This window comes from Pundamilia nyererei, unplaced genomic scaffold (assembly GCF_000239375.1).
Source record: "Pundamilia nyererei isolate P.nyererei 1_Seehausen unplaced genomic scaffold, PunNye1.0 scaffold00180, whole genome shotgun sequence".
NCBI lineage: Eukaryota > Metazoa > Chordata > Actinopteri > Cichliformes > Cichlidae > Pundamilia > Pundamilia nyererei.
In genome coordinates this window covers 1,100,761-1,114,815 of record NW_005187581.1, presented here as the reverse complement: position 1 = coordinate 1,114,815, position 14,055 = coordinate 1,100,761, and the positions used below count along the sequence as shown (strand labels likewise).

At 40.3% G+C, this 14,055-nt stretch overlaps 1 protein-coding gene across 1 annotated transcript; it reads left to right on the top strand.

Moving 5' to 3' along the window:
* Positions 1-3,346: 3,346 nt before the first annotated feature.
* paxbp1 (PAX3 and PAX7 binding protein 1) lies at positions 3,347-13,970 on the top strand. The gene is made up of 18 exons (XM_005746645.1): positions 3,347-3,835; positions 4,075-4,197; positions 4,525-4,731; positions 5,033-5,254; positions 5,363-5,463; positions 7,259-7,482; positions 7,745-7,934; positions 8,895-9,018; positions 9,668-9,770; positions 10,035-10,150; positions 10,703-10,902; positions 11,004-11,151; positions 11,250-11,371; positions 11,481-11,557; positions 11,669-11,735; positions 11,992-12,138; positions 12,927-13,081; positions 13,305-13,970. Exons 1-18 carry the CDS (start codon positions 3,538-3,540, stop codon positions 13,423-13,425), a joined length of 2,745 nt encoding a protein of 914 aa, XP_005746702.1. The 5' UTR covers positions 3,347-3,537; the 3' UTR covers positions 13,426-13,970.
* Positions 13,971-14,055: the final 85 nt, after the last annotated feature.

Below are 14,055 nucleotides of genomic sequence, written 5' to 3'. Positions count from 1 at the left end.
ATTACAGACGACATCAGCTAATTTGGGTGTGCATCAAGTCCTCTGAATGGCTAACTGTGGTATAGTGATGAAAGAAAACAATTTACTGTTTTAAAACAACACAAAAAGTTGTTGGCTTTCTAAATTCAACCGACAAGTAAATGATAATATTTTTTTAATCCCTGACTTTTTGCGAGACTTGGTTGTGGCCAGCTCTACCTCCATTTCTTCTGCAGGTGCATGCATGAACTTTGAAGCATGAACTTGCTGAACTTGTCATAGTAAACTGGAGCCAACATGTACGGCTCGCTGATTTCTGGCTTGCAGTCAGCCATTAAAAGGAGACAGAAATCAGTAACATCCAGGGGCTGCAGCAGGTTAAAATAAATGATCTAGAACGGCGTTCCAGTTTTTTCAGTTAATAAGTAAATTTGTAGACATGTAAATGATATGCATTTAAAGATCTACAAAATACTGTCAAGTGAGTTCATTTTCCACGTGTAGCTGGATGGTCTGTCCACATGAGGCTTCAGGGTTTTTATGACACTACACAATCCCACCTGCACACATCCTTCTTTCTGTGCTGCACATGTCAGTGAGCTTCAGCATCTGCATGGCCCTGCTGAAGAGGAGAGAGCAAAAACTAATACAGTACTTCAAACAATATAACAAATATCACCAACAGCACAAAACCAAACACACAAAGTGTTTCCAAGGAAGATCTGTCATGGTCCGGAGTCTGATGACTCCATGTTTACGGTCTGTGTTTTTTAATTTTTTCGAGTTTTGTGGGTTTTGTGATATTTTTCTTCCAGTGTTTGGGTGTTCTCTGTGCTCCCCTTGTGTTCATGTCATTTTACTTTGATGGTCCCTTGTCTCATGTCTGTGTCTCTAGCCTTGTCTCCTCTTAGTCTCGTCAAGTGTGCTCAGTCCCAGCTGTGATCTCCTCCTGTGTCCCATTCCCTCGTTATCCCTCAGTGTATTTTAGCCCTGTGTTTCTATCTGTCAGTTTCGTGTCATCCTTTCATGCTGTGTGGGTTTCTCCTGTTGTGCTCCCAGAACTCACCATCCTTAGTTTCCTGGTGTTTTGTTTTTAGTTCCCAGTTTCTAGGTTTTGGTTTGGTTTTGCAAGTGTTTTTGTGTGACTTTTGCAACAATAAAGTAGCCCCCATCAGTTCATCTCTGTGTTTTGAGTTCTGCATTTGGACCCTTATCTCCTGCCTGCCACAGCCGTTTCATGACAAGATCATATCAGTCGAGGAGATAGAGATTTTTTTCAACAGACATCAGTTCTGTACATGATCTGTATGCAAGAGAGAGAAAGAGAGATGCCACTTTGGATTTAATTTGGAATTTTTGTTTTTGGAACATTTTTAATAGTAATTATGGGCTGTAACTACTAATATATAACTAGCTTTTAAAAATGTATTTGTGGACAAACAGGACAAATGTAAAGTACTCCTTTGCAAATTTGACAGATTATTCAATAAACACAGTTTTTGACTATTGAAAATTAAAGTTCATCTGAAAAATTGTTCAAAGTAACTGTCTGAAAAATCCAAACGTATGGGTGCTGGGCAGCAGGGCTGACTTTGAAGCTTTTATCAGTTTAAAATAAACCTAATAATCTTCTGTTTGAATCTTTATTCTGGAATCTGCTTATATAAAATGCAAATGTATAAAATGTAAGACGCACAAAGAGGACTAAACCTTTGGACCAGTACAGCGTTCATCTGACCACAATGCATCCACAACGAGCACAACTCTGCTGTAGTTATTATGTCACTTATTTCTTAGTGAGACATTTTCCACCGTGGCCCCTCTACACCGGGATTTACTGAACTACACTTTAACTCATCTGAACATCTAGTATATGAACAACAGTTCACCAATCTGAAATTAACTCATGAGTGGAAAAATGTAATACTAGTGTGGGAACCAGAAAGGTACTGTTTCTGAAAAACATGTAGCAGAAGACTATAGAATAATTTGGAGGATAATAATAAAGTAATGACAATGTCATTGAGTTTGTAGCACAAAACTAATAAGAAAGTAAGTACATTTATTCATATAGTACATGACCGGTGATTCACATCAAAATAAAACTAACAATAAAAGGAAAACATACAATATAAAGCAGCAAAACCAACAGAGAAGCACAAATAATTAGAAGTAGGTTAAGATGTTCACCATCACCTGTCTAGAACACTGTTTATTACTAACTGTAAAAATGACAGTGAAGAACATCCTGACTTCATGCAGGGTGGTGAATACAGGTCTGCAAAGTTAGGACATGTAGAGGGGCAACATTAAAGATTTGCATTAAAGGGAGAACCTGATACACAGATTCCGTCAGGAGACTAACACAACTGGACACACCACAGACCAGGGGTCGGCAACCTTTATGTGACACAACTCCCTGTCTTGGACTCCGGCACGACACACACAGACATAGTCAGTGTTGCGGGGCAAGTGAGGGTTTTATTTTATTTTATTTTTTCAGCAATTACTTTTCAGCCATCGTGTCTCTGGCTCAGGTCTCCCTCTCTTCGGACCCCACGAGCTACTAAAACAGGGAAGACAGTCAGTCAGTTGATCCAACCTGCCCTGACAGCTTTCCTGGCACATGCCCCCGAACCCACAGCACTACCCCACCTCGCGGAGCCACAGACCAAAAGCAGTTCTTGAAGAAAAAGAAGTGTAGCTCATATAATGAAGGTAACACAGTCTTTTAAGTATAAATTAGCATGCCACCATTACTTATATTTAAAGCACTAATTGATAGTGATTTAAAATCACATGTGACTCCGCAGTGTAAAGTTACAATTTTTCTACTTTAACTTTGTATTTTTATTATAATAAAAAAAGGTTTTAGCTTTTTATTGAACAATTAGGAAGTGACAGAAAAAAGTATCAAGGCCTAGCTTGAAAGAAAGTGGCCAAAGAGTTAAGAAGGCCACTCTATGCAAATTAAATCAAATTTACTGTTAGTACAGCAATTTGTTAAATTAAACAGACTGTTTAAAATTGGACACTGTGTCAGTAGGCACATCATTTGACGTAGGCACATAAAAGTCGGCTAGGTTGCCCAGTTTTATAGCTGGACAAGAATCACAAGAAATCATAATAAATAAAAATTAAACAGTTTTTTAAATTATTATTACATATTAATATTATAAATATTATTTTTTGCCTCGTTCTTTGTCAGAATTACACTGAACTGCTGGAAAAACCTAAAAGAGACGCATGCGGTTCAGGACGCGGGACAATAGCTAGTTAAAACTACAAAGGAGGCAGTATTTCAAAAGTCCTTTCAGTGGAGAAAAGACATTAATTCCCGAGAAACACCGAAGAAGAATCGGTTGCCTGACAGCGAAACAGCCAATCACAGCCGAGGAAAGACAGCCGTCTAGCACCGCGGCATCCACTGCACATCTCTCTGAAAGAAAATGGCTGACATGGTGTGTGGTTGTGACATCTTTCGGCTCGAGTTACATTTTTAAGATGAACCGTGTTTGTACGTGCACTGTTGCATTTAGCGGGTAAATTAAAAAAAAAATGTTTAAGAAGGCGAAAAGAGCTAACTTTAGACGTCGGAATGAGTCCGACGAGGATGAGCAGGAGGAGAGTCAGCAGCCGCAGCTGGCGCCGACAATGTTTGGGCCTACCGAAATCCCATTTATGGAGACTTCCAACAGCAACGCTACCGGAGTGCTCAGCACTACAGAGAGCTGTCATAGTAACGGCCTTCAGGCTAACAGCGTTAGAGCCGTCAAGAAGGAAAAGAAGGTCAAAGATACGACTGCCGTGCCAGGACCCACGAAGGCCAGTTTGCTGAGCTTCGTCGATGAAGAAGGTAACTTTGGTAGCCAAACCGATGCTAAGCTAGCTAGCTTGTTCACATTAGCCGGAGAAAGCGTGGTAGTTTTAAGTATGATCGTTATCAAACAGTTTCTGCATATTCTGCGCAAACTACACTTCCTACTCCAGGCACTGTAGAGGGAAGAAAGTTATTGACCACCAAGCTAACATGCACGTTGTGCATGGTTAATTGGACTCATTATTAACTTTGTGCTACGACTTGTTTGTAAACAGACGGCTCAGAGGTGTTCCGAGTGAAGAAATCCAATCACAGCAAAAAGATTCTGAAACAACTAAAGAAAGAATACAAGGAGGACTTGGAGAGGTCTGGATCTACCAAACAGGATGTCAAATCAGGTGTGTTAGCCTACTGTCAATGCCATGCGTTATGTGCTGTCATGTGAACCATGAAATATTATATTTACTACTTATCTATATATTAGCGCACAACTATGAAATAAGGTGAAGCCTAATTAAGCAATAGAACTATAATTTTTTTTTTAACTGTGACATTAAATTACGTTAGCAAATACTTCCAATGTTTCAGCCAATTAATTGTCAGAGGCCCCCCACCTTCTTTAACCATAGTAGTTGTGTTGTCAGCCACATCTGACAGTCACAACTATGCCATAAATGATTTCACTCGACTTGATGCATCTTTCACTGCATTCCTGTTTTTTCTAGATGCTCCAGCTCAGCCTGCAGTTAAAGAAGAAGTTATTAGCAGAGCAAGTAGTGAACAGGGAGAGGAAGAAATGGAGGTGGAGAGTGCTGATGAACAGGAGGAGGATGCAAGGAGTCAAAGTGGTCAGACAAACAGTCAAGTGTCCAGAAGCAACAGCACAGGAGCAACATTCAACACACTTTCTACACTTGGCAGCTTGAGACCAGGTATATACGACACACACTTCCACCACAGTACCTATCTGAAAGGACTGTCATCACAGGAGCACATTCATGACAGTTTATTGGCATTGTAATAGCTGTGGAGTTTTTCTGTGTGTTATGTAACAAGGAATATCAGTGTCTTTGGTTTTGATATCTTCAGAACAGGTGCAGCGTTTTACATCTACCACTCTGCTGTGTTAGTTTAACTGCATTAGTGCTATGCCCCAAACACACAAGCTGTATTGTTTGTTGTTTGCACAGCATCACAAGAAGTTAGATGAAGACTTTTCTGATTTTATTCCAGGGGAGATTCCTGATGCAGCATTTATCCATGCTGCCAGAAAACGCCGGCAGCTTGCTAGAGAGCTGGGAGGTGATGCTCCTCTGGTTGAAACAGAGGCGCCCAAGAAACGTCTGGTACGAGAAGACCAAGATGCCAGCGATGACGAAGATGAGGAAGAGAAAAGGATCCGCTTCAGCGGCGTCAGGAACAAAAGCCAGAGACAAAAGATAGCCGAGGAGATTGGTACTCTATTCAGCTTCCCTGCTTGCTGTCTACTGACTACTATTCTGAATCAGATTTGTTTGTTTTTTAACTTTATTAAAAATGGATGTGTCTTTCATATGTGTACAGGTATTGAGGGTAGTGATGATGAAGCACTGGATACCGGACAGGATGAGGAGGTGAGCCGCTGGGAGCAGGAGCAAATTAGGAAAGGGATCAGCATACCCCAGGTAAGATGTACTGAATCTCTGGATAGAGAGATATAATAAAAATATTCTCCTATCAGGTGTGACTGTTGACAGTGAATGATGTTTGTGTTTTTACTTACTGTTTGATTCTGTGCTGCCATTGTATTGTTTACTAAAAAACTGGGGCTTTCCCTTAATCAGAGTTTTTCTGTTTTTCAATTAAGTGGAGAAATTTGAGTATTTGTTCTTCCATATGAATATATTGGAACAATGTCTTTAGATGGTGTGTAAGAGCATCTCAATCTTTGTGAAGCTTGAGCGTATTTAGGTAATTTGGTAGTGACCTTTAGCTTGCACTGGAGCATTTTGGACGAGTGTGAAGCGGCTGGAAGGAGAATCGGGAACTCCAAGCCTGAGACCACGGTTCTCAATCGGAAAAGGATGGAGTGCTCACTCCAGGTCAGGGACGAGGTCTTATTCACGAGTAAGCAGAGAGTGGAGGGAGAGATCGATAGATGAATTGGAGCGGCATCCACAGTGATGCAGATGCTGCACCAATCTTTTGTAGTCATGAAGCTGTCTATTTACTAATCAGTATCTGATTCCTCACTTGTTAGTCATAGATAGAAGCAGAATGGGTTCCCAGGTGGCTGAAGATTGGTCGTTCGAAAGGGACTCGGAGTAGAGCTGCTGCTCTTTTACAAATATAAAGGAGTAAGTTAGGGGGTTCAGGCATCTGACTAGGGTACCACCTTCTACGTGGGTGATCGTGGCTCAAGAGTTGGGAGTTTGCCTTGCAATCGGAAGGTTGCCGGTTCGAGCCCCAGCTTGGACAGTCTCGGTCGTTGTGTCCTTGGGCAAGACACTTCACCCGTTGCCTACTGGTGGTGGTCAGAGGGCCCGGTGGCGCCAGTGTCCGGCAGCCTCGCCTCTGTCAGTGCGCCCCAGGGTGGCTGTGGCTACAATGTAGCTTGCCATCACGTGTGTGTGAATGGGTGGATGACTGGATATGTAAAGCGCTTTGGGGTCCTTAGGGGCTAGTAAAGCGCTATATAAATACAGGCCATTTACCATTTCTACGTGAGGTATTCTGGGCATGTCTTACTGGGAGGAAGCCCAGGGGCAGACCCAGAACATGGGTGATTTAGTCCAACTGGATGAGTTGGATAAGGTGGCCAGGGTAAGGGATTTCAGGGCATTGGTACTCAGACTGCCACCACACAACCCAAACCCTTTGCTTTCACTTTGGTATTGTGAAGTAAAATATAGTGTTTCACAACATTCATTATACCTGCATAATGGATGTGAATTTGTTACTCACAATGTTTAGTGGACACACATTTTGGTCAAATGGAATGCAATTGTGTTGGTGATTTCAGTGCGAGCTGGAAGCAGCTTGAATAAGTTGTGTTGCTTTGCGAGGCAGACACACCTTTACAGAACTCTTTGCATATTATTTCTTCTTGGTTAATGGGTAATGATCGGGCACAAGCTCTTCACTGTGTCTGACTTTTGCTGTACATCAGTCTTTTAAAGTTGTTCCTCATCCAAGCTAGTATAGGAAACTACATGGTGCAGGGAGCAGCTGTGTTAAGGAAAGGCTTGATTTGCCTTTGCATTTTATAGTGCAGCATGCATTTTCAATATTGCTTGATCATGTTTAATTAATTGTGGGAAGCCAAAATCATGATTGAAATTAAAATTTGATCCATTGTGCCACCCTAATATATTGAATAGTTTATGGGGTTGAAAATTTGTGCTTTAATCGTTAGTTGGAGCAATGCTGTTATTTTTAGTAGCTGAAGTGTTTCGTGTTTTCTGTGTTCCTAATGAATAGGTCCAAAGCAGTCAGCCAGAAGACAGCACAGTCTACTACCAGAACAGCTATGAGAGCCAGCCGTATGGCTCTTCCTACAGCATGCCTTACACCTACAGTACAGTGGCTCCACAGACTGCCAAACCGACTGGACAAGCTGACAATGGTTCCGTTCACTATGGGGCCTCTCTTAATGATCTAATCCCGGTATCCATTGATCTGGTAAAGAAACGCCTGCAGGATAGGTAGGTCCAGTAGAAAACTGCACCAACGTCTGTTTTCAGTCCTCAGCTCGGCTGCTGCCATCTCTGTTTGCTGTGGTCCTGATGACCGAGACACACAGTCCACAGATCTAAGGACCAGAGAGGCAAAAATGTTGCCTCTCTAGTTGCTGTTTATTATTGTTGGTGTACTTCAAACTTTTCTATCTGCAGAGCTTGTAATTAAGATTGCACTAGCTTTACAACCATCTAACTCATTCTGTCCTTGTATGTCATGTGTCTACAGGCTCAGCCAAATGCATGCAGGCCACAATGGAAATGTCGACCGCTACAAACAGATCAATGAAGACCTAGCTGCTTCTGAGCGTACCATACAGCAGCTGGAGGACTCATCCAATGACAATGCAGAGCAATATAAGTTCTTGCAAGAGATGCGAGGGTATGTTGGAGACTTGCTTGAGTGTTTCAGTGAAAAGGTAAGGGAGAATTCGCCTGCAGTCTCATTAGCTGTATGCTGTTTTGTGTCTGTGTTATCTCCACGTAATGTGGATTTCCAAGGGGTACAGTCTATCGAAATGCTGTCTTTTGAGGATTAATTGTAATTATATTTATTTTTTTTAACTGTTGAATAATTACGGCTAGTTAACAGTGCTAACAAGCAAATGTGACAGTACATATATGTTGCTTGAAGCACACTTTAGGTATTTCTCAGTTTCTTCAGAACTGCTCTCATTAATTAAAAATATATTTATGAATATATAAATATACCTGTTCAGGTTGTTTAACATTATCAGCTGTTTAAACAGAAATAATATATACTAGTTTTTGTTCATATAATACGATACTAGATTTATGAAAGATGAATTCGAGCTGCAAAAGAAATTATTACAGTAGATTAGACAAGTATGTATTAAAATATTTTCACAACGAGTCCAGATAGCTACTTCTGAATGCATGTCTTCACAGAATAATTTAGTTTTGGTCTTACAGCAACTATATGGAATGATGGAAGAACTGGCCTTCCCACCACCATTATGTTTCCTCAACTAATCTGTGCTCCAAATGGGCCACTAACCTTCCATTGTTAGCATGAATTAATGTGGAGTGCTTTCATACAGTATATACACGTCTGGATCATGATATTGTTTATGTTGGGTAGAAATGATGAACTTCACTATATTTTCTATACAAATAATCTAAGTTGACCCTTAACTTTGTCACTTTTCAGTGTTTAAACTAACTAAGTCCACTAAGTTCAGGCTTTCCTTCAGAGAGCCTCCCCCAGAATAGCACATTTTCACCCAACACCAGCAATATTTTGGTTTCAGTATTATACTGTCCATCCCACTTCTTTTATCCCTTCAGCAAGACATCCCTGTGACTCGGAGTCCCACTTTTGCTGGGTCAGAGGTCACAGAAGGCATCATATTTTTCAGGTGCCTGCTGTCCTGGAGCTGGAGGCTGCCATGCACCAGTTACTAAGGCAACGGGCCACGCGACTTGTCCAGAGACGACAGGATGATATTAAAGATGAATCGTCGGAGTTTGCAAGCCTTTCAAGTCAGTCCATCTTGAAGGTTTTTATGATTTATTTGAACGGCCTCATTAGCTCTCTGTATGTGCGTGTTATGTCTGCGAGTGTCTGCGGTTCACGCTGTTGTATCGCATCACATTTCTCTCACAAATACGATTAAAGCTAAGTGATGTGTGTTGTCGAGTGGATGAGCATGTATGTTTATGGAAAAAGCTTTGTTGAGGGAGCTGTTTCGGCTGTCCTTTAATGGCCGAATCTGAAAGTCAGCTGGGTGTTTGTAACTCAGCTCAAGTAAAGATGACTGTGTAAAGATGGCATTTAAAAAAACAAATTAAGTGATATGTCATCTGTCACGTTGACTGTGCCATAAGTGAAGTTCCAGCCTGGTAAGTAATTGACACCAAAAAGTGATTGATAAAAGCATTGTTTGGATTTAATATGTTTTGTTGCCAGTGGTGCCCAGTAGATAGGAAGGCTAGGGCAATATCTTCACCTGCTTGATAAATTTCAAACAGATTTTGATCTGATCGTCTAATTTATTTTTAAGCCTTTAATTATACTTTCTTATTTGAGTACCCATGTTTTAGTTTGGAATTAGTCATCAGAATAAGAATGAGGCTATGGGTTGGCTTAGCTTCTCATTACTGGCTCTAACATTACTCCTGTCTCTTGCAGATAAAGCTGTCATGGCTCCTAATCTAGACTCATTTGGCCGAGATCGCGCAGCATACCAAGAGCACAGTCGTCAGAGGAGGATAGCTGAAAGAGAAGCACGAAGGTACCAACTTGTTCTCACATTCCTCTCCCTGTGGAAATGCTGTATTGTGCTGTACTTTTGGCCACAAATGCGAAGCCAATTACAGTTACACAGAACCAAATAATGTGAATCCAGCTATAGATTTGTAAAAAAAAAAAAAAGGTTTTCTGTGCATCAGATTTTAAGTCTTGACCATGAGAGTGTCACCTTAGTGCCAAGTTGGTAAAAGGCAATTTCTGCTCATGTTTTTAATTTGGCTTCCTTTGTATTCGTGGATGAATACAGGACACGTCGACGACAAGCCAGAGAGCAGAATGGAAAGAGGGCAGAACATAAAGAAGGCTTATCATCTGATGACGAGGAGACTTCTACTGACATCACCAGCTTCAACATGGAGAGAGGTATGTTCCTGTATTTAAAAATAAATAAATAAAAAATACATTAAAAAGTAAATGTATATTGTATGCAGTGTTCAACAACGTTAACTAAAAAAAAAAAAAAGAAATCTGTCAAAATCTTGTTTAAATTTAACAAACTGAATTCAATGAATTTCTCTGAAATAAGTCAAATTATTTGAATATAACATTCAACAAGAAAACAAATGGTTTTCTGTTTAGGAATATAAGTTTAAAAAAACTGCACCAAAGATGTGCGTTAATATTTTTCCTGCCTTTTTTAAGTAAACAAAGAGTAAATTTGAAAATGAATGAAAAACAGTAGTTATATTTTTGCATTGAAAGTATCGTTTTGATTAAAGAGCCTGTGCACACTGGTTACAGAAACCTAAAAATGATTTAGGTAATTATCAATACTGTTAATTTAGGGCAGCTGTGGCATTTACCTTACATTGGTTGTTAGTCTAATAAATGTATTACGTACCATACATATGAGATTCAACTGATATTGAAAATAATTTTTTTTTAAATCTGACGTGATCTCTTTGTGCTACCCAGATCGTATAATAAGGGAAAGTAAGAAGGTATTTGAGGATGTTGTGGAGGACTTTCATTCTCTCGACTACATCAAATCCCACTTTGAAGTGTGGAGGAAGGAGTATGCCAACACCTACAGAGATGCTTACATAGGCCTCTGTCTGCCCAAGCTCTTTAACCCCTTAGTCCGTCTGCAGCTGATTACATGGAACCCTCTCGAGGTAGGGCATGGGTGTATTATCAGTGTAACCAGTTCCTTTTTGAAAGGAAATTGGATGAGGAATGGTGATGGAATCTTTTTTTTTCTCTATTCACTGTGCAGGCGCAGTGTGCAAACTTTGAGTACATGCTCTGGTTTGAGTCGCTGCTGTTTTACGGCTTTGAAGAGAACAGCACGTTGCAAAAAGGAGATGGCGACATCGGCTTGCTGCCTGCTATAGTGGAGAAGGTCATCCTCTCCAAACTGTCAGGTTCGAGGCATGGCATGCTCAGAGATGTCCTTGGCTTGCAAGCCTGTAGAAAATTTCTCCTACTATATGCATTTCTCTCTACTTTGTGTATGTGGCAGTGTTGGCAGAGCAGGTGTGGGACCCACTTTCCAGCAGTCAAACAACCAGGTTTGTGAGCTTCATTCACAGACTGCTAAAAGGCTATCCCACTGTGCTGCACGGGGACAACCGATACACACAGGTACTCCCCACCCTCATCATCTTTTTCCTCAAAATACATTGGCTGTTAGATTACCTGATATTTTTAGAAGAACTGCTGTCATTACCTTGATTCCCCCCCCTTCTTTTAGGAGCTATTGAAAACAATTGTCTTACGGACCAGGAGGACTCTGGATGAAGATGTCTTTCTTCCACTGTACCCCAAGAAGTATGTTCTTATTAATAACAATATTAACATTTGGATTCCACTTAGAATTTTTTCTATATTTACAATAAGCACTTAAAACTGCTTAAAGCAATCTCTCTTGCTTTTATTCAGCATCCTGGAGAACAAGAACAGTGGTCCCTACTTATTCTATCAGAGGCAGTTCTGGTCCTGTGTGAAGGTATGTGTGCAAATGTGTGTTCTTTTTGTTTTGTTTGTGTGTGTGTGTGTGTTTAAATTACTTCCTCCAGTCAGTTGCTGAACTGATAGCATCACATGAATAGCTTGCCTGATTGTTGGAGATCACACAATGAGATCTGTATAATTTGAAAAGCAGCTGCAGCGGGCTGATAATCAAAGTATCTTCACACTGATATTATGTACTTTTGTGTTGCTGCCTTTGAGTCCAGTCTAACTCTTGTCTCCTTCATGCTTAGCTGCTGGGCAACATCCTGCAGTGGGACGGTATCTTATCCATGTCCTCTCTGAAAGACTTGGCCTTGGACAGCACTCTCAACCGATATATCCTCTCTGCACTGCAGACCACAGATACATGGGAGGAAAATATTCAGAAGTGCCAAAAGGTAGATAAAATGTAATCACTTAGTAGGGGTGGATTTCATTCAATAGATAAATCAGATTAAACTGAGCATTGCAGATTTCTTTTACTTAACAAAATATCCTTCCATCCATCATGAACGGATATTATGTGTGAGAACATTGTACCGATATCACTACGTCTGTGTAGGTTCTCAGTCATCACTACTTCACTTGTTTTTGAGAAAAACTGAATTTAGAACTTTTCTCTGACCGTAGTTTTACTTGTCATATATAGTTTTAAACTGATAACTGCGCTTTCAGTTGATTTGTTTTAAAAGTGCTGTAAACCTTGATATTCCAAAGCAGATGAGAAGATTTCACATTTGGTAATATAAGAATTAGTGACACAAATCTTTGGTCCTACCTATTAAATTTTGTTTAAAATGATATATTTTACAAACTGTAAAAATTACTGCTCACAAACTGTAAGGCAGTAATTTTAGTTTGCTCATGTGACAAACTGATCGATACATCATTTTTTTCCCCACCTTGCATACTCGTTATTTACAACCATGTAAAATACAATAAGATTTGTTGGCTGAGATCATTGTGGTAAAGAGTGAGCATGCACAGACAAAATATTTTGAAGGAGGGGTCTGTTGTACCTGTTTATGACTACATGGTCAGTTGCTATTTTTAAGTCGCATGATTATTAAAAACTGGCCCTTCTGCTGGGGTGTTAGATGTTAGTTGGTTATCTTTTTACCATTAGTGGCTCGCTGAACATGATAACACAAAGCTATTGTTTAATTCGTTCTCGTGTGCTTCTCAGGTGGTGGAGTGCTTGCCATCGCACTGGTTTTCTGGATTGAAGGGCCAGCAGACGTTGCCTCAGTTGGAGCCATTCTGTCGCTACCTCACCCACCTGGCCAACTCAATCCACCGCAGCGCACTGGTCGGGTCTGATATTGAGCGGCGCACTTCAAAGTAAGGACCTCTACACGGCTTTGTATATACAACTTGGCGCCTTGAATTTACTAATAGCTATATCTGCAAGAATGGTATTGAATGTGCTTTTGGAACAATTGCATTGTCGGTGTTGTTTTATCATATTAACTCTTCCTTTTTCACAATGAGTGCTTTTAAGCTGTGTTGTAATGAGTATTTTTTGTAGTGCTCATAGTGCATGTCATGTCATGTCTTACAACAGGGAGCAGGTCAAAGATGTTGTGAAGATGTTGGGCCAAATGAATGCCCTGGACCACATCATAGCTGTGGCAGCAGAGCATGGGATTAAAGACATCAAACCACTTTTAGAAGTCAAATCATAGAGGAGAAGCAACTTTTCATCCGGATTACAGATCACTAAATGGGATTCCCAGAGAAGGGATGTGTCATCCAGCTTAATAACTCAACAACTGAGACCGTGACTGAAAAAAAGATCTTGTAAATATTGTATATATTGTATTGTATAGAAAGGTGTGTTTATACTGATGCTGAAATTAGGCCTTGTATTGTCAGCTCAAAGAGACTGTTCACTGCTGGCAATATTTTAAATGTGTAGAAGTTCTTGACATGGATTATTTTTTGAGACTCTGATTCCTGAATGAACACTATTCACTCCAACTCTGTACAGCAGACTCATCTTTGCCATACGAGCTAAAAGGTCAGATGCACGCAGGCAAAGAATGGTATCCAACTTTTGTTTCCTAACAGTCCAGATGTGATCTTTCTGTGATCCCTGCTTCATCCTGTTAGTATTCCTCACACCTCTGTTTAAATGCTCTTTAAGAATCTGAGGGCTTTGTTTTCAGCTTTGCAAGAATTCTGTTTTAGCCGTTTATTTGCCTGTAAATAAAATGAACATTTGAATGATTCTGTCTTGCTGCCATTAAGCAACAACTGTCCCTCACGATGTCGTGTTTTATGTAAGTATTATGATCATAAAAGAACAATCCAAA